Source organism: Antechinus flavipes, chromosome 5 (assembly GCF_016432865.1).
Source record: "Antechinus flavipes isolate AdamAnt ecotype Samford, QLD, Australia chromosome 5, AdamAnt_v2, whole genome shotgun sequence".
Classification (NCBI taxonomy): domain Eukaryota; kingdom Metazoa; phylum Chordata; class Mammalia; order Dasyuromorphia; family Dasyuridae; genus Antechinus; species Antechinus flavipes.
In genome coordinates this window covers 39266675-39284554 of record NC_067402.1, presented here as the reverse complement: position 1 = coordinate 39284554, position 17880 = coordinate 39266675, and the positions used below count along the sequence as shown (strand labels likewise).

The window sequence follows — 17880 nt, the reverse complement described above, 5'->3', positions numbered from 1 at the left end:
GAAATCCTTTCTGCTTGACTAGCCTGACCTTGGATGTGTTCCAAGATGGACCTGGATTCTGAACGTCTGAAATCTGAGCTTCAGTTTAGCTTGTTAGGATTCCCCCATGATTCATTTATTTAAGAACCGACCACTTTCAGATGTTTCCTTCCCCTGCTTCCCCAAGGAAAATAAACCCAGGGCTTTCTTTCCCACAGATCTCCCCAAATGAAATGTCTCCTACTTGGAGTAGAAGGAGGACACACTTCCACTGGTACCAACATCTTCAAAGATGGAGCAAAATGCAGGTGGCTGAAACTTTTTAAAGGCCCAATGCTAATTTTGTCAAATGATCAAGTCTTAACAACACAAATTTAATCCAGCCCTGTTTTAAACACAATTTGAAACCCAACAACCGCAGCTTCTTGGTGTGGAATCTCAGAGAACATCTAGTCTAACCTCTTTTTTTTTTTTAACCCCAAACAGGAATACCCCTCCTCTGGCTCCCATGGCAACCCAATGGACATAAGCATGATACTGATGTTAATTTATGATCTAATGAGTTATTTAAAAACAAACAGAAAGGCAAAAGGTGTTAGGAACTTAAGCCTCTGGCTAATAAAATACATTTATTTGTATATACATAGTAGCTGAATATTATAGATCAAGAAAAATAGGTTATACGTTCATATATATATAACATATGCATCTTTGATTACATATATTATATATAGATTTACTTTACATATGTATCTCTATATATACACACATTGGTATGCTAAGCACAGTAGGCTAACAGAAACGCTATGTTTAGGTTAAAACAAAATAAAAAACAACAACAGCAGAGACAGGTAATAATGGTTCCCTAAACCACAGTTCCCCTAGTGGGTAAGTCTTCAGAGTAGACGTGACAAAGTAACTCACACAGGTAGGCTCGTACAACAAGGAAGACACACACATTGAGGGCCATCTTTTTCTTCAAGGAAATGGGAGAGGAAAGAGAAAAAAAAAACAACCATGGTACAAAGCCTAATGCAATGACACAAGTAGATGAAGCAATAATTATTGGATTCCCCCATCAAACTTCAATGACACATATTCAAAATATATTCTATTTAAAAAATCATTTATCAAATGATAAATACTGGATTGGAATTCTTTAATGTAACCTTGCTTTACTGAATTTCAAGTCAAAGTCTTCTGGGTTACAGAATCTCAGAAGGAACCTTTAGAGACCTTTCCGGTCACCCACTCCATTGTTAATTGGAAGGCCAAAATATCTTTCCCCAAGGATCTAGACAATTCGTGAAGGAAGGGAAAGTCACCTCTCTTTAAGAGTCCTTCCTGAGTCACTGATTTGCTTGATCCCTACGTGGGTGGGCAATGGTAGTGGTGAGAGGGTTGGAACACTCAACAATGACTAAAGCTTTCAAAGGTTCTGGATGGAAAAGAACTGCGATTCCTGGGAAAATCCAGGAGGGCAGTGATTTACACTTCTGGAGATTCATTCTGAAGTGTATAGCAGGAATTTACTTGGCATTTTCTTCTAAATGATTTGCCATGGAAATTTAATTCTTTTTAAGATTGCAGGAGGAGGGAAACTTATTTCAGAGGAAAGTAAGAGTAGCCATGTGTCCACATAATTTTTTCATAGTTTTAAAAAAGCCTACAAAACATTTGATGAATAGCTTTGTCCTAAGTATTCTTTTGGGGATGGCAAATGGCTTACCCTTCTTTAAAAAGTTGAAGTGCAATCCTAACACAAATTTCCTTCCATCTAAAAGTTAATAGTTATGAATGGGAGAGAAGTGGTTAAAAGACAAAATATTTTTATGACCACCAAAATAATTTCCATCATGCTGTTCTATGGCATAAGATTCTGTCATAAGATTTAGGACCGAAAGGGCTCTTAATACCAACTAGAACAAATCCCTTATTTTTTGATGGGGAAAACTGAGACCCAGAGGACTGAAATAATTTGTCCAGAGTTGCAGGCAGAAAGGGGAAGAAATAGGATTTGATTCCAGGTCTTTTTACTACAAATCCACTGTTTTTTTTTTTTTTTTTTTTCTTTTCTCATTACAGCACGCTATCTCTTGGTGCTGTGCCTTACGAGTTTCTCATAAGGTGAATTGACGTATGAGGCAGTCCATTTAGTACTTCCATGACTATAATTCCTTGACCAAGTTCCAAAAGCTTGGATGGAATTTTGCTTTATAGCAAATGGCAAAATAGTCTGGATGGCTAGCTGACCTAGAGAACTCGCTCTGAGATAGTTACAGGGAGGCAGCCCAGTGTGGTATAATGGGAAGTGGATTTTGTAATCAGAGATCCTGGGCTCTGTGGAGAGCTCTCCCATTGACTAGCTATGAGAACTTCGGCAGATCAATCAACCATGCTGGGCCTCAGTTACCTCATCTGTCAAAATGACAGAATTGGGACTGATACTTTCTAAGGTCCATTTCAGCCTTAATTTGACGATCGTATGGCCCTTCTCCCCACTCCCTCTTTTGTGAATCTGGTTACCCCTTATGCCCAAATGACCTTGGTTCCTTCTCTCGGGAGAATATTAGGAAATGTGGGAACAGGTTCAGATGAGAGGGGATTGGCCCCTATGGACCACATAAATGGCAATACAGTTGACCATATTAGGAGTATAGATAAATCAGACAGAGACTGAGGTCAGGCAACTTATTTGACTTTGGGGCCTTGTGAAAATAATTTCCTCACATAACTTTGAGGATAGATACCAAGAGAAGTAATTGGAGTGACCATTTTACTTAGAAATGCCTTTATTTTATAAAGCCACAGGTCATTCTGTAAAGTTTTCTTTTCAACCACACTTATAAAAAAGATGTTGACAATTCTTAGGAAAAAAAAGCTGAAAATGTTTCTCATTAAGTCAGGGTTACACAAAGGTTATATTTATAATATATATATATATATATGTATTTATAATTTAGAGACGGAAAGCACAGAATTGTAACGCGAGCAAGCTGGTGCCGGTTAGATCTCAGACACTTGGTCGCTGCCTACAAACAGCGTTTCTTGACAGAAAGGGTTTACAAGTACTATCCCGCTGCCTCTGTAATCTCCGTTGGCCGGGGAGCGGGGCTCTGAGAGCTGGTCCTGAGGAGAAAATGACAGGAAAGGGTATGAGAGAGACACAGATAATCAGACTTGAACCGGAAAGTCCTAGATTCAAATCCACCTTCAGAAACTTACTAGTGAGTCATAACCAGTCTGGATTCTGACATAAGCTATGGGCTGATAAGAAAGAATCCTGGAACTACTCCTAGGTCTTTGGACAAGAAGATGGCAGCAGGGAGTTGCTACCAAGCTTCCTTAATATGAAGGTGACATTTAAGAAATGTTCTAAAAGCATATGTATTTTTTTTGATTATGGATGTCTTCACCTCTAGAAGCTGATAATTCAATAAACATTTATTCAGCCCACTATATGCAAGATACTGTGCCTAGTGGAGGGAGAGACACAATGAGAAAAATGAAATGGTCCCTCTCCAGATGAACTGACAATGTTGCACGGCTAATGTGAAAGGCAGAGCCCCTAACGCAATGGTGCTTCTTCAGCAAGTCAAACTGGGAACGCATTTGATATATGTGTGACAAGAAGGAGTGTAAGGAGAAAAGAAAGAAGGGAGGGGAAGAGACAAGGGAGAGGAAGAGGATTAGAGAAAGGGAGAGAAGAGGGAAGGAGAAGGGAGATAGAGAAGGGAGAACAGAGAGAAAAGGAAAGTGAAGGAAAGGGGAAGGGAAAAAAGGAGACAAAGAAGGATGAATGAGAGAAAGGAGGAATCCTTATAAAATAATTTATTTTCAATGATTAAATCATTTTTTCCCAAAGATTTGTTTTGGAATTACAGGAAGAGAAAAGTGTATCTGGGGCCACAGTTTCCTTTTCCCACCTGTTCAATGCCCCCTTCTCCTCTTCCCCTAATTAGGAAGGAACTATCTAGAACCTGGAAGCTTGGGAATAGGTTAGCACTATAAAACATGGTAAAGTGGATCCATTCACTAGAGCATATTGCATAGGGAGGGAAGCAGGGAAGGAAAGATGGAAAGAGGAAAAGGACTCCAAACTCCAAGCATATTTCAGGCAGTATGATTTTCTACATCCGTTCCTCAATTAGTTTCTCTCTCCATTCCCTTCTGGTGGAGGGCTGAGCGTGCCGAGATGGGAGGTTCGTCAACACAGCAGGAGAGTAAGATACTGGGTTTAAATGCCACTATAAAAATCTGTTTTGGAGAAGCTTTTGGCAAGCCACGAAATTGGCAGCTTAAATGGGAAAGAGTAAGTGAATAATTCTGAGTACCAAGCAGATCTGGATATAAACAAGTTTAAGTACCATATTGGTGCAATTGTAAGTGGCACCCCTAAATGTAGGCTGCACCTTTAAAATGAAAGCTCTTTGAAAGGAAAGAAATATATGTTTATATTGGAAAAAAAAGCACTCAGTTTTGTACAATCAGTGGCCTATATTTTGGACCAGCAAAATGTATGGGTGCACGTGTGTGCACGTGTGTGGGTCTGTCTCATGATAATCCTTACATGGTCCATCTACTCTGTGGATTGTCAAGAATCCCAGAGTTACTCAGGACCTCAGGGGTCATATGGTCCAACCCTTAGTAGAACCTGATGACATACCCCACAAGGGATCATTTAGTCTTTGTTTAAAGACCATCAGTGAGGGGGGACTCTCTTTTCAGAGGTAATACAGCCCGCTTTTGAAAAAGCTCTAATTATTTAGAAGCTTCTCCTTTCATAAAGCTTTACTTTATCTTTGGAGAAGAGTTGACTGGATAATTTTCCTCATTCAGTTTCAGAAACATGCCTTTCCCTTTACAGATATGCAAGCATAACTCTCTTTCCATGGAGGATGGACACGTCCACTGACATTTTGGTCAGTAGATAATGACAATTTCTGATTGGTTTCTAGTGCCTGATTGATGTCCAGTGATTGGGCTGTCCTCAAGATGAGCTGATGCCTAGAACTCTTGAGAAGATGGGGTTTTCTGGGAGGGAACATCCCTTTTGCCCTCTTATAAAGTTAAACTATTAGGCATGTTTAGCCCTTCTCCCATTTTTTCCCATTTTCACAGTTTTCTACTGGAGTATACAAGGAATGGGAAAGAAGGGAAGTCAATGGTGACTTTTGGCAGAAGCACTTGGTAGATATCATGTGCTTGACTAGGTGGCCTGAGGGGGCAATTCCTGGACCACAAATCCCTGGCTACGGCATGTTAATGGACCCCAACTTCTTGTGTAGGGAAGTAGGGAGGGGTATGATTTCCTCAGCAGTGTGTTCCTGTGTAGCCTTCCAGAAGGGAAAAGGAGATTTCTTGGGTAGCGCTTGCCTTGATGGCTCCCCATTTGGGAAGTTTAGGGATCGGAAGATTCTCTAATATCTGAAATGCATTGTAAAGAGTGCTTATAGTGCACTGGGGACTCTTATTACCCCATTTGTGAAAACCTAGACAAATAAAAACTTGGGTGAAGACAGAGCGAGTTAATAAAAAGGTCAGATCCTCCTTTTTAGGAACACCCCCAAGACTGGATCTAGTCTGTGTAAGCTGAGGGCTTTGGAAAATCCTGTGTTAGGAGTTACTCTTACCTCTACCCAATTTTAATGCCTTCATTCTATTGAATATTTACAATTTATCCTGTATATTGTTTATTTGTATACAGTTGCTTGCATGAGCTCTTTGAAAGCAAGGATTGACTTTGGCTTCTTTTTTTTTTTTTTTTTTTTTTGGATCCCCAGTGCTCAGCCAGGTGCCTGGTACATAGTAAATACTTAATTAACACTTGTTGACTGACTGAATGATACATTGCTTTTAGTTTGGTCCTCTGGAATTGAGCAGAATAAGAGTGATTCTTTCTTTCCTTGACAACCCTTCAAATAGTTGAAAGCACACTTTTTGTCACCTTCTCCTTGTCTTCTCATATGACATGAATTCAAGGCCCTTTGCTGTCTTGGCTACCCTGCTTTTGGCCTGTTCCAGCTGATCTTTGTCCTTCCTAAAATAACATGGCCAGAAGGGAACCCAAAACTTCAGATATGGTCTGCTATGGGCACATCATGTTGTACCATCATGTCTAGCCTCCTTTCAGGTGGCCAAAAAACCATGCTCCCTTTTTAATTGTAAATGGTACTTTTTAGACAATGTATTTTTACATTGAATTACATATTATTTTAAAATACATTTTCTAAAAAAAAATTAGGTCTATTCAGAGATAGGGCACAGATTGTAGAAGGACTTTTGAGAAGTCATCCCTTATTCAGATTCAGCATAGCTAGTCCTTTCCACTTCTTTTACTTTCATTGGTACAGGATGAAGCACATAGACAATTCTATGAGGGCTCTGCCAATGTTTTGCTTACTCATTCCATGGATTTTGTGGCCAAGGGTTTACTATATAGCACATTGTGTAAGCAAAGTTTTCAAAGCTTCCTTATGACCCATGCAGAGGCAGAGAAGGGAGGAAGAAAGAATGGAGGGAGAGAGCGAGGAAGGAAGGAAGGAAGGAAGGAAGGAAGGAAGGAAGGAAGGAAGGAAGGAAGGAAGGGGAGTAATTTTATTCTGATCCCCAGATTTCAATAAAGGCATACCTTCTTTTATTGCACTTTGCAGATTTTGTGGGGTTTTTTTTTGCGTGTGATTTGTGACAATCGTTCATTAAATAATTCTATTAGTGCCATTTTCCTAACACCATGTGCTCTCCTTATATCTCTGAGTCACATTATGGTAATTTTTGCAATATTTCAAACTTTTTCATTATTATTACTATATATACTATTGGTGATCTATGATGTTATCATTGTAATTGTTTTGGGTTCCATGAACTACATACATAGAAAACTGTGAACTTAATAAAAGCTGTGTTCTATCTCTTTCCCTCTCAATAATATTGATATTAGGCCAACGAGTAACCCCATAATGGCCTCTAATTCAAATGAATCACTCAATCCATGTGGTAAATTTCCATCCCCAACCTTTAGCAACTAAAGGTTGCTAAAGAACTAAAGGTTCTGATAGGTCAGCAGCCATCAACATTGAGGCAAGAATCTCCATAACCAAAGAGATTCTCTGAAGGCCCAGATGATGGCTAGCATTTTATTGTATTTTTTTTTTTTTTTTAAGGAATAAAGCACTTTAAAGTAAGGTGTGTATATATACATATATGTATATATATATGTATATATATATTGAATACATAATACTTTTACACTTTTAATAGACTACAAAAATGCAAACATAATTTATGTGTACTGGGAAACCAAAAAATTTGTGTGATTCATTTTATTGTAATATTTGCTTAATTGCAGTAGCCTGGAAGTGAAGCTATCATATTTTCAAGGTGTGCCTGTATTGTCAGGATGTAGGATTGATTGGCATAGATACTCCTTTTGCCAACGCTTAATGCAACCCTCTCTTTTTTAGTATTCTTTTTGAGTTGATATGGTAAAAAAACTTTATCACCAAATGGCTAACCCTCTGGTGATAAACTGTTCTGAACCTGGTTAGGCTGTTCTTCCAATGACAGTGAGTTCATTACTTGACAGACTTTCCATCCTTTTCTTTCTCTCTCCCCTTTTTCTTTCTTTCTTTTCCTTCTCTTCCTTCTTTTTTTTTCCTCTTCCTTCTTTTAAACTTTTTTTCTTGTCTTCCTTCCCTCACTCCTTTTTCCTCCCTCCCTCTCTTTCTTCTTTTTTCCTCCCTCCCTCCTTTCCTTCCTTCCTTCCTTCCTTCCTTCCTTCCTTCCTTCCTTCCTTCCTTCCTTCCTTCCTTCCTTTCTTCCTTCCTTCCTTCCTTCCTAGTGTACCCATGTCTATTTTAATATTTTAGAAAGAAAACTTGTCACTTCCCAATGATTCACACTTACCCACTTCCTTCTATTGCATTCTCTCTTATAACAATGAAATTTAATCAAGAGGGGAAAAAGGAGTCAATATGTTGGCCATGCCTGACCATGCAACTCAAAACCTTTTTGCTTGAACAGGAAGACTGGCTGGCCTGTCCTTTGAGAATTCAGGGTCCTGATTCACCACTATGCCATGATGCAGCATCAGAGAGGGCCCAGAGTTGCTCCTAAGACTAGCCCTAATTATCATTCCCCCAGTTGGACCCAGTACCTCAGAAGTTTCCAAGGACTGAATCTCCCTGGGCAGCTCCACAGCATGCCTGTTGAAGTAATCCATGGTGATAGCATTGTTCCAATAGCTCAGGTTGTTTTCTGGGTTTGATGTTTTCTTCTTCCTCCTCATGCAACACACAGTCAGCAAGACCGCTATAGAGAGAGACAGAAGGCAAGATCTGGTCACTGTTAGAAGAACTCATTTAGGAGTAGCACCATAGTACACAGAGCATTGGATTTGGAGTCAGGAGGATCTGAGTTAAAATCCTGCCTCAAATACTTGCTAGCTGTGTGACTGAGCAAATCACTTTACCTGCAATCTCAATTTCTTCATCTATAAGATGAGGACATTGGACTTTCTGGCCTCTAAAGTCCTTTCCAGCTCTATGGTTCCATGATGATCCTGGTGGAAAGTCTTTCGCATGGCCTGGGAGCTAAGTGATGATGTACACCTCTAGTCTAAGCCCAACAGAGATGATCCTGCCCTGTGCATATCCCAAGACATTAATCATTCATCAATATTCATTAATTAATGGCTCATCAAGTCATTATGAAGTAGGGCCAATTGCCTGAGATAGAGATGGGAATGCAATCAGGCTATTTCAGTTGAAAATATATGTGAGCAGCTAGGTGGTGCAGTGGATAGAGCATCAACCCTGAAGTCTGCAGGATCTGAATTCAAATCTAATCTCAGACACTTAACACTGCCTAGCTTCAGCAAACATATGTGTGTGTATGTGTGTGTGTGTGTGTGTGTGTGTGTGTGTGTGTGTGTGTGTAACTGCTGAAGGAAAAGGTCCACCATCAGTGATTTTTCAAAACAAGCCTTTCATGATATGTCTCTATTCTCTCCTTTTCTCTCTTCCCTTCCCCTAACAAATCTTAGTTAGGCCTACTGGGAAAACTCAGGATAGATCATGTTGTACCTTAGTGAGCTGGAGGTTGGAAAGGTGAACCAAATTGCACACTTTAATGGATATCCCTGCCTTCAATTTCCCCTAGGGACAGGTTTGGACCACAATAAACATGGAGACTTAGCTCTGTTCCAAATTACAAGGGCAAGAACCTCTGAGCTTCAAAAACTTTGGGAGATACTTAGAAGAAAATAAAATCCTAGGGACCACAAGAAGTCCTAAGGAGCTCTTCAAAGTCCTGCCTAAGATTTCTTGGGGGAATTTTTTGATAGGAAACACCTGGAATGGAGAAGCTGCCTGGAAATAGTACCTAGGCCATTTACTAGGTTGAAGCAAGTTGGAGCGATTACTCAAGGTCCTAAATTGTTTCAAGGCAAAGAGATGGTTAGCTGTTGGTCAGGTAAAGGTTAGAGAGGAAAAGGCAGCTCTGATAGTCTATCAAAAAGATTTGAAAGTATGCAACAAAGAGTGCTACAGTTGGAGTCAGAGGATCTGATTTGAAACTTAGTAACTGTGGAAATTGAGCAAGTCAGCCTCTGGGTGATTTCCTCAGATTATCTATCGGTGATAAACAATGCAAATGTTTCCTCAATTGTAAAACAGAGGTTGGACTAGATCATTGTGAATGTCCCTCACAATTGGAGAGAAGGGACTTGCCCAGGATCACACAGCTAGGAAGTGTCTGAGGTCACATTTGCATCTTTTGAGGTCTTCCTGCATCCAGGGCTAATGCTCTGAGCACTATGGGTGCCACTTAGCGGCCACTATCCTTTCCAATTCTAAATTCATGGTCTTCATGCCCATTGCTTAGAATTCCTAGTTTCATTCAAGGTTCAACTTAAATATCATTTCTCATTTGAGGCCTTTCCTGATCCCCCTCTCCCAACGCAGAAATCAGCTTGTATTGATTTTATATTTACTCTTTTGTATTTGTAGTAGAAGTTTATATTATATATTATTTATAAATATAACAAATTTTATATTATAATATTGTTTGGATTGAATGACATAAACATTATATGTATATATATTATTAGCATAGAGATCTATAAATAAATTCATATTTATGTATATTATATTCATTTTGTATTTATATTGTTCCCTCCCAATAGAATGTAAGCTCCTTGAGGGTAGGAGCTGTTTCGTTTTTGTATTTATATCTGAAGACCTTATTAAGACACAGGTATAGAGAAAGTCCTTAGTGTTTGTTGAATGAATGAGAAAAGACCATGCTTCTTTACCACACCTTCCTGGTATTTCTCAGAGTGGGATTTCCTCTATTCTGATCTATTTTGATTCTGAGGAATAACTCTAATTTTCTTGTTTCTCCTTTAATTCTTTTTTTTTCCCCTGGGATGCTTCAAAAGCATATCTGGCTTCTTCTCAACCTCGAGTCTGTAGAGATGCAACCCTCCCCCTTCAATGACTAAATAGTTAAGGGACTATGGGCTGGCAAAGCACAAATCATAAACAGAAAGTTAGAGAAAATGGGAAAGTCCTTTCCTCAGCTCTCGCTAAAATTATTTATTAGAACTATAGCCTGGGAAAAGGGGAAACGAGGAAAGAGGTGTCAGAGGTATTTGGATGTTATGGCAAACAAACTTTCTATTTACCAGAGACCCCATTTCCTGTTTTAGCTAATGCTTCAATAGAAGGGAAACTGTGGTCCTCATCATAACCAAAATCCCATTAATGGGACAAATTGGTGGTTTCCATCTCACTCAAAGGCAGGAGGTGAGGGTGGGATCTATATTCCATGGACGTCCCTCCTTCAGAAAAACAAAATCCAGAACCTTAACACTGGCCCCTTCACAGAGGCAGGGCTGGGAGCCCTGTCCAAGGTCACATAACACTGTGATCCAACTGGAAGTGACTCAGGTCTGCTGTTTTTCAGCTTGGGGTCCCAGATGCAGGATGGAAAGCGCGCCAAATCTAAAGAAAGAACACCTAGCTAAGTCTCAGTACTAGTTTTGCCATTTACTGAATGTGCATAATTCTCTTAGTAGCTCCAACCTTCAGTTTTCTCATCTACAAAATGGGGAGAATTAACACTTGCATTATCTGTCTCACAGAGCTGTTGAGAGGATCACATAGTATAATGCCTGTAAAATAGCCTGTGATCTTTAAAGTGATAATATTATTAAAAAATAATTAGTGTTTGCAAAGTGCTTTATGTTATCTCAATTGGGAGGTAAGTGCTATTGCTATTCACATTTTATAGATGAGGAAACTGAGGTCAACCTAAATGCCCAGGGTTACATTGCTAGTAAATATATAGGGATGGACTTGAGTCTTTCTGACTCTAGACTGAATGGTCAATCCACTATTATATTATTATATAATCATATATTATAACTGTCTATTGGTTATTATTTCATTTTTCCTTATATGGCTCTCAATGATAATGATAAGAATAACTCATTATTCATAAAGTCACTGATTTAGTGCCGAAAGAGGCCTTAAAGGGAATCTTGTCTTCACCGTATAGATGAGGAAACTGAATCCTGGTCAAATCTCGTTTTAAGATCTACAAAGCTCTTTCACAATAACCTGCAGAGCACGTAGAAAATAAAAGTATTATGACACCCATTTTACTGATGAAGAGACTAGGATTCAGTGGGTAAGTGACTTTCCCAGGTAATATCAGGAGTAGGTCTCATCCCAAGTCTTCTGACCCTTTAGACCAATTCCATTACACCGCATGAGGTCAAATCAAGTCAAGAAGCATTTATTAAGTGGTAGACACTGTGTGTCTACCCCATACTAGGCAAACCGCTCTAGTATCTTTGCTAAGATAACCCCATATGGAGTCACAATGAGTAGGACATGACTCAAAGCAAGTGAAACAAATAAAAATGTACGAGGTACTGTCCTAAGGGGATACAAAGAAAGCCAGAACAACAACAATCTATCCCTCTCGTTTCCCTGCTGACATCATCACTCAGGTTTTATTACTTCCAACCTGAACTAGTACGCTGGAATCTCTAAAGATGTCTCCTCTTTCAGTCTACCCTTCATAGCACTTCCCAGAGGAATAGCCTTACAGCATGTTCTCATTTTGTCATTCTCTAAGCTTAAGAAGAGTCAGTTTGGGTGAAACTGATAGAGAACAATCTTGGGAGACAGAAAGAGCTGGATTCAAATCCTGCCCAAGTCAGTCACCCTCCCAGCATTCTAGGCAATATTCTCAGCAGCACAGTAGGTGCTGATTCCTTAGTCCCAGTGAAATTGCATCTGTAGTCTCTAGTCTAGTTAAAAAAATAATAACTGTCTCCAATGGTTCCCCATTACATAATGCATCAAGTCAAAACTCCTTTCTCTGGCATTCGAGCCCTGCTATGATCTGGTCCAGCTTTGTCTTTCCAGACTTAGTTTCCATAGCTCTCTTTGTTGCCTAGTTGACTCTCTGTGACCTCATTTGGGGTTTCCTTGGCAAAGATCTGGGACCAGTTTGCCATTTTCTTCTCCAGATAAGGAAACTGAGGCAAACAGGGTCATCCAGTTAGTAAGTGTCTGAGGTCACATTTGAACTCAGTTCTTCCTAACCAGGAACTCTATCCCTTGTAATTTGTTCAATGTGCCACATAATTACATGTGCTCTATGACACAGTCAGGGGCATGCTGGAGCCTGCTTTAACCAGTTTGTGAGAGCCAAATGTTAAAATTTCAGTATAAGCAATATTTCTTGGAAACTGTCAATATTCAGGGTATGATTTATTGTTTTGTTGATTGTCTAGACTTAGGAAAGTGACAGAGAAAATGTTAATAATGCATACTAGACTTTAAAGTGTGTCATAAATTCATTTCCTCTCCCCTAGAGAGCTGGTTATTAAACATTTACTGGAACGCTGCTGCTGCAAGTCAAACTGCACTGCTTGCTATTTCCTAAACGTATCCTTAGCTTTTCTGCCTCCGTGCCTCTGCCTGTAAAGCCCTCCTTACCAATCTCTATCTGATGAAATCTTATCTATTTTTCAAGAGGCAGCCTTAAGTCCTGCCTCTTCCATGAAAGTTTTCATGATTCACTGGATGGCAATAACTTATTCTCTTACAGGACCATCATATCCTGCCCAATATTCTATTTCTTTGTCATTTCTTTCCTAAGTCATCTCTGCTGCATTAGACTGTAGGCTTCCTGAGGACAGGGACCATCATTTATTCATGATTATATTTCCAATAGCACTCAAGGCCTTGAACTCAGTAGATCCTTAAAGCCATGCAATGAATGAAATGAATAAAGGTCAGGGGGAAGTATCATTAATGTCTTTTCAGAGAGAAGGGCAAAGTTGCATGGGAATGGATGGCTTGCTCTCTGCATTATTGGAGTGCCCAAACCTCTGAGATGGCAGGTCCATCATAATAATAGAGTCGGTTGTTTGTCCTTTTTTGGAGAGGACCAATGACATCATAGGGATGTCTTGATTTGCATGTGAATTGGATTAAATGAGAAAGAGCTGCATAAAGTCCTCAGCCTTTCTCTGTCCTCCAGAGCCCATCAAAGTCCAGAGACAAGACAAAAGTCCAGACCATTGGCCAGGGATGCAATTATTGGGGTAACCTTGCTCTTTCTAAATTCAGGTCTTTCCCAGGTCTCAGCCTGGCTGAGGCAGCTATCTATCCAGGATAACAGAGTGGTGCACAAGGGCAAAGAAGGGGGGATGTGGCTAGGAATCTGGTGTTTGAGTGCTTTTCATTAACACCCAGCCTCTTGTTCCCCCTTCTTGTGCTCCCCATTTTCCCTTTTCTGTTTCTTGGTAGCAGGGTCCCCAGAGCCCAGCCTTGCTTGAGCTGGCTGTCTTATACTGCTCACCCCAAGCTTTGGACTGATCAGAGAATAATTCCAACCTAGAATTTTTGGGGAGAGTAGGGTTTAGATCCCAGAGAAGTATGGTAGAGTGGAAAGAGAATTCACCTCCAAGCTGGGAAAACCTGAATTCAAGTCCCACCGGACACATCTTGATTGTGTATCTAGACAACTAAAATGATATGGTTGTATTTTTGCAGGGTCAATATATAAGCATGTCAAAGATATTTGACCTGATGGTTCACAGGGAGAACACCTGAAGTACAAGCTTCCAAGGGTTGAAGAATGACATGAACAGCCTATGTCCTGAGGGGGGCAGCAGACTCCACCACACTAGCACTCAGCCAAGAGTTTAGGATGAGCATGAGAGCCACTGCAAGAGGTTCCAGAGACAAAGCATCCCTTGGCTTTTATAAAACGGGGTCCTCCAGCCATCACCTACTCAGATGTGGAGGGGGCCCCCCGCCTTCTGCTGTCAGGTTGGACTGCTGCTGTTTTAGGTGGCTAGTCTTTCCGATTAATTAATCAATGCACATTGACTTGATTAAATCCTTATTATGTGCTAGACACTGTGCTAGGCACTGGGGCAGGAGTGAAACATTCAAAGACAAAGATGAAATAGTCCTCATCTAAAAAATCTGCCATTCTACAAGGGGCATAGGCAAGCCCACCGAGTCCCAAGCTCTTTGTCTCCTGCAAGGGGCCTGCTCCGGTGTGCCCAGCCTTCTGCCTTGACTTTCCAGGGAAGCTAGAGATTAAGGGCCGGGGCCACTTATCACCAGAGGTGTGGAGTCTAATACCACCCACATTATTGCTATTATTGTTGCTGTTATTTTCCATGCCACACAATAATGGCAATGATGGTGGAACCAAGAGGGGAGCAGTGGGAGAACAGCCCCTGCCCTGCTAACTTCACAGGAGGGTGTAAGGGCCTGCAAGTCCTCTCTCAGTTGCCAAGTGTGACACGCACATGAGACACTTTTTGTTTATTATTCACAATTGTCCCATCTCCAGACTTTCAAGATGGGCTTTTTGGATATTCCAAAGGAACCTCCCAATTCTGGCCATTTAAGTGAAGCCTCATTGGGGTTAATCATGGGATTTGAACTTGGAAGTCCAAACTCCACACTGGACACATGAGGAGGCTGAGGGCTGCCAGAGGGGAGATGATCTGTTCAAGGCGGTAGGGAGCAAAATCAGGATTTGGCCCCATGCCCACTGAGTTCAAATCCAGTAGGCCTGGCCCTCCAGAATGTCACCAGCTCTTTCCCTGGCCTTGGAGTCCCAGCACCAAAGAAACAAAACCTTATGAAACACTGGCTTTTAAAAATTAGACATAGCTTAGCAGCCTGGTTATTTTTTAAAAGTGTGGTTACTCTTCTGCAGGAAATCTGGAAAAAACCTTTCCCAATTTCCTTTGTGTCTGATGCAAAGCTGCACAAGGCCATCTGGCTGAGGAAAAAAACAAACAAACAAAACAACAACCTTTTCTGACTCCAAAGGAAATTCTAGGTACTATGACCCGGCTCCTTTCCCACCTCTAGAATGATTATTCCCATTCCTCACCTTTACTCCTCGGCTCCTGACAAGATACACCTCAAGCTCTATCTCCTTCCAGATTCTCTAGTTGTTATCCCTCCTTTCCTTTCTCTGTTATTTCCTAATCTCTCTGAAGGTAGGAATTGGTTCCATTTTTGATCTCTATATACCTGAATCTCCCTTTTCTTGGTACCTCTCTTGAAAAGCCAATGATAAAGCAGAATTTCTTTGGAGGAGAAAAATAGAAGGTCTGGAAATCAGAGCATGAAAAATGATCAAGGGAGATATTTAGCCTTAAAAAGACCATTTGGCTAGATGGGAAGGAATGAAATGGCTGCCCTCAAATAGCACAAGGACTGAAAACTGTATAATACAGAGAGTAGAATGAGGACCAAGAGCTCAGGATGAAGGAGTTATGGTGGCAGATTTGGATTCAGTATTAGGAAGAATTTTCTGGCAACTGGAGCAGTCCCAAACCAGAATGGAAGTCCTCCTGGACCATTTGTAGAGAGGTTGCATTTTGGGAGAATAGCCTATCTCTTTTACCCTTTTACAGGATAAAAAGAAGAAGGCACAGTAATAATCCGCTGCCCCACAACCATCACTGTTATTAAACCCTACCCCATTTGAGATTTTCTTGGCAAAGATACCGGAGTGGTTTTACCATTTCTTTTTTCAGCTGATTTTATAGATGATGAAACTGAGGCAGAGTGAAGCGGCTTGTCTAGTCGCCTAGCTAAAAAGTGTCTAAGGCTGGATTTGAACTCATGAAGATGAAGCTTCCTGACTCCACCGCCCAGTGTGCTCTGTGCACCATGACGCCCCCTAGCTGTCCTAGCTGTAATTGCCAGGCATTTGCACAGCCTGCTTTGTGGTGCAGCTGTAGTTTGGGGTGGTGGAGGGTGGGGAGCTCGGGATGGAGAAAAAGGGTGGAAGGAGTAGTCTGGGGGGAGTAGAGGGAAAACAGCCGCGTAACTTACAACAGGAGGAGATGGGCACGCTGATGGCCAAGATCACCCAGACAATGTCCATCTTGCTCAGGCAGATGGTGGGTCTGTGCTGGGGCTTGTCCCCCTCGGTGACGTGAGAGATGTTCCCTGGCATGCCAGGCTTCCAGGTGCCCGCAGGGACCAGTCTGTTTAGGAAGTTTCCTGTAGCAGTGGAGCCCACCGTAGAGAAGGGACCGGGCACTCTGCTGGCAACTGTGTGGGCGATCACATGCCCCTCAGCAGTAGGAAGGGCCCTGCTGGAGAATGGGGTGGGGCTCCTGGAGGGGTGGGTGATGCTGGAGAGTACAGTGGGGTTTTGGGGAGGAAGGGTGCTGGGGAGAAAAGTGGGGCTCCTTGGGGATAGGGTGGTGCCAGAGAGCAAAGTAGGGCTCCTTGGGGGGAGGGTGCTGCTGGGGAGAAAAGTGGGGCTCTTGGAGGGAAGTGTGTTGCTGGAGAGTAGAGTGGGGCTCTTGGGGAATAATGTGCTGGGGAAAAAAGTGGAGCTCTTGGGGGGTATTGTACTGGGGAGAAAAGTGGGGCTCTTGGGGGGGAGGGTGCTGCTGGAGTATAGAGTGGGGCTCTTGGGGGCAAGAGTGATGCTGGAGAACAAAATGGGGCCCTTGGAAGGGAGGGTGCTGCTGGGGAGCAGGGTGGAGCTCTTGGGGGCAAGGGTGCTGCTGGGGAGCAGGGTGGGGCTCTTGGGGGCAAGGGTGTTACTGGAGAGTAGAGTGGGACTCTCGGGGAGGGTGCTGCTGGAGAATAAAGGGGGGCCCTTGGGGGAAAAGGTGCTGCTGAGGAGCAGGATGGGGCTCTTGGTGGGGAGGATGCTGCTGGAGAATAAAGTGGGGCTCTTGGTGGGGAGGGTGCTGCTGGAGAATAAAGTGGGGCTCTTGGTGGGGAGGGTGCTGCTGGAGAATAAAGGGGGGCTCTTGGTGGGGAGAGTGCTGCTGGAGAATAAAGGGGGGCTCTTGGTGGGGAGGGTGCTGCTGGAGAATAAGGGGGGGCTCTTGGTGGGGAGGCTGCTGCTGGAGAATAAAGGGGGGCTCTTGGTGGGGAGGGTGCTGCTGGAGAATAAAGGGGGGCTCTTGGGGAGGGTGTTGCTGGAGAATAAAGGGGGGCTCTTGGTGGGGAGAGTGCTGCTGGAGAATAAAGGGGGGCCCTTGGGGGAAAAGGTGCTGCTGAGGAGCAGGATGGGGCTCTTGGTGGGGAGGCTGCTGCTGGAGAATAAAGGGGGGCCCTTGGGGGAAAAGGTGCTGCTGAGGAGCAGGATGGGGCTCTTGGTGGGGAGGGTGCTGCTGGGGAGCAGGGTGGAGCTCTTGGGGGCAAGGGTGCTGCTGGGGAGCAGGGTGGAGCTCTTGGGGGCAAGGGTGCTGCTGGGGAGAAAAGTGGGGCTCTTGGAGGGAAGTGTGTTGCTGGAGAGTAGAGTGGGGCTCTTGGGGGCAAGGGTGTTACTGGAGAGTAGAGTGGGGCTCTTGGGGGCAAGAGTGATGCTGGAGAA

The 17880-nt window shown here is 42.4% G+C and overlaps 1 protein-coding gene across 1 annotated transcript in view; it reads right to left on the bottom strand.

Annotated features, from left to right (window-relative positions):
- Positions 1-574: 574 nt before the first annotated feature.
- The window catches only part of TMEM108 (transmembrane protein 108), a 367120-nt gene continuing 349814 nt past the window's right edge, over positions 575-17880 (bottom strand). The window contains exons 5-7 of the mRNA XM_051962345.1: positions 16374-17814; positions 8135-8289; positions 575-3108 (exon numbers count right to left, since the gene is read on the bottom strand). Of these exons, the coding sequence (XP_051818305.1) occupies positions 2986-3108; positions 8135-8289; positions 16374-17814 (1719 nt within the window). The 3' untranslated portion in view covers positions 575-2985. The remainder of the gene's footprint in view (positions 3109-8134; positions 8290-16373; positions 17815-17880) is intronic.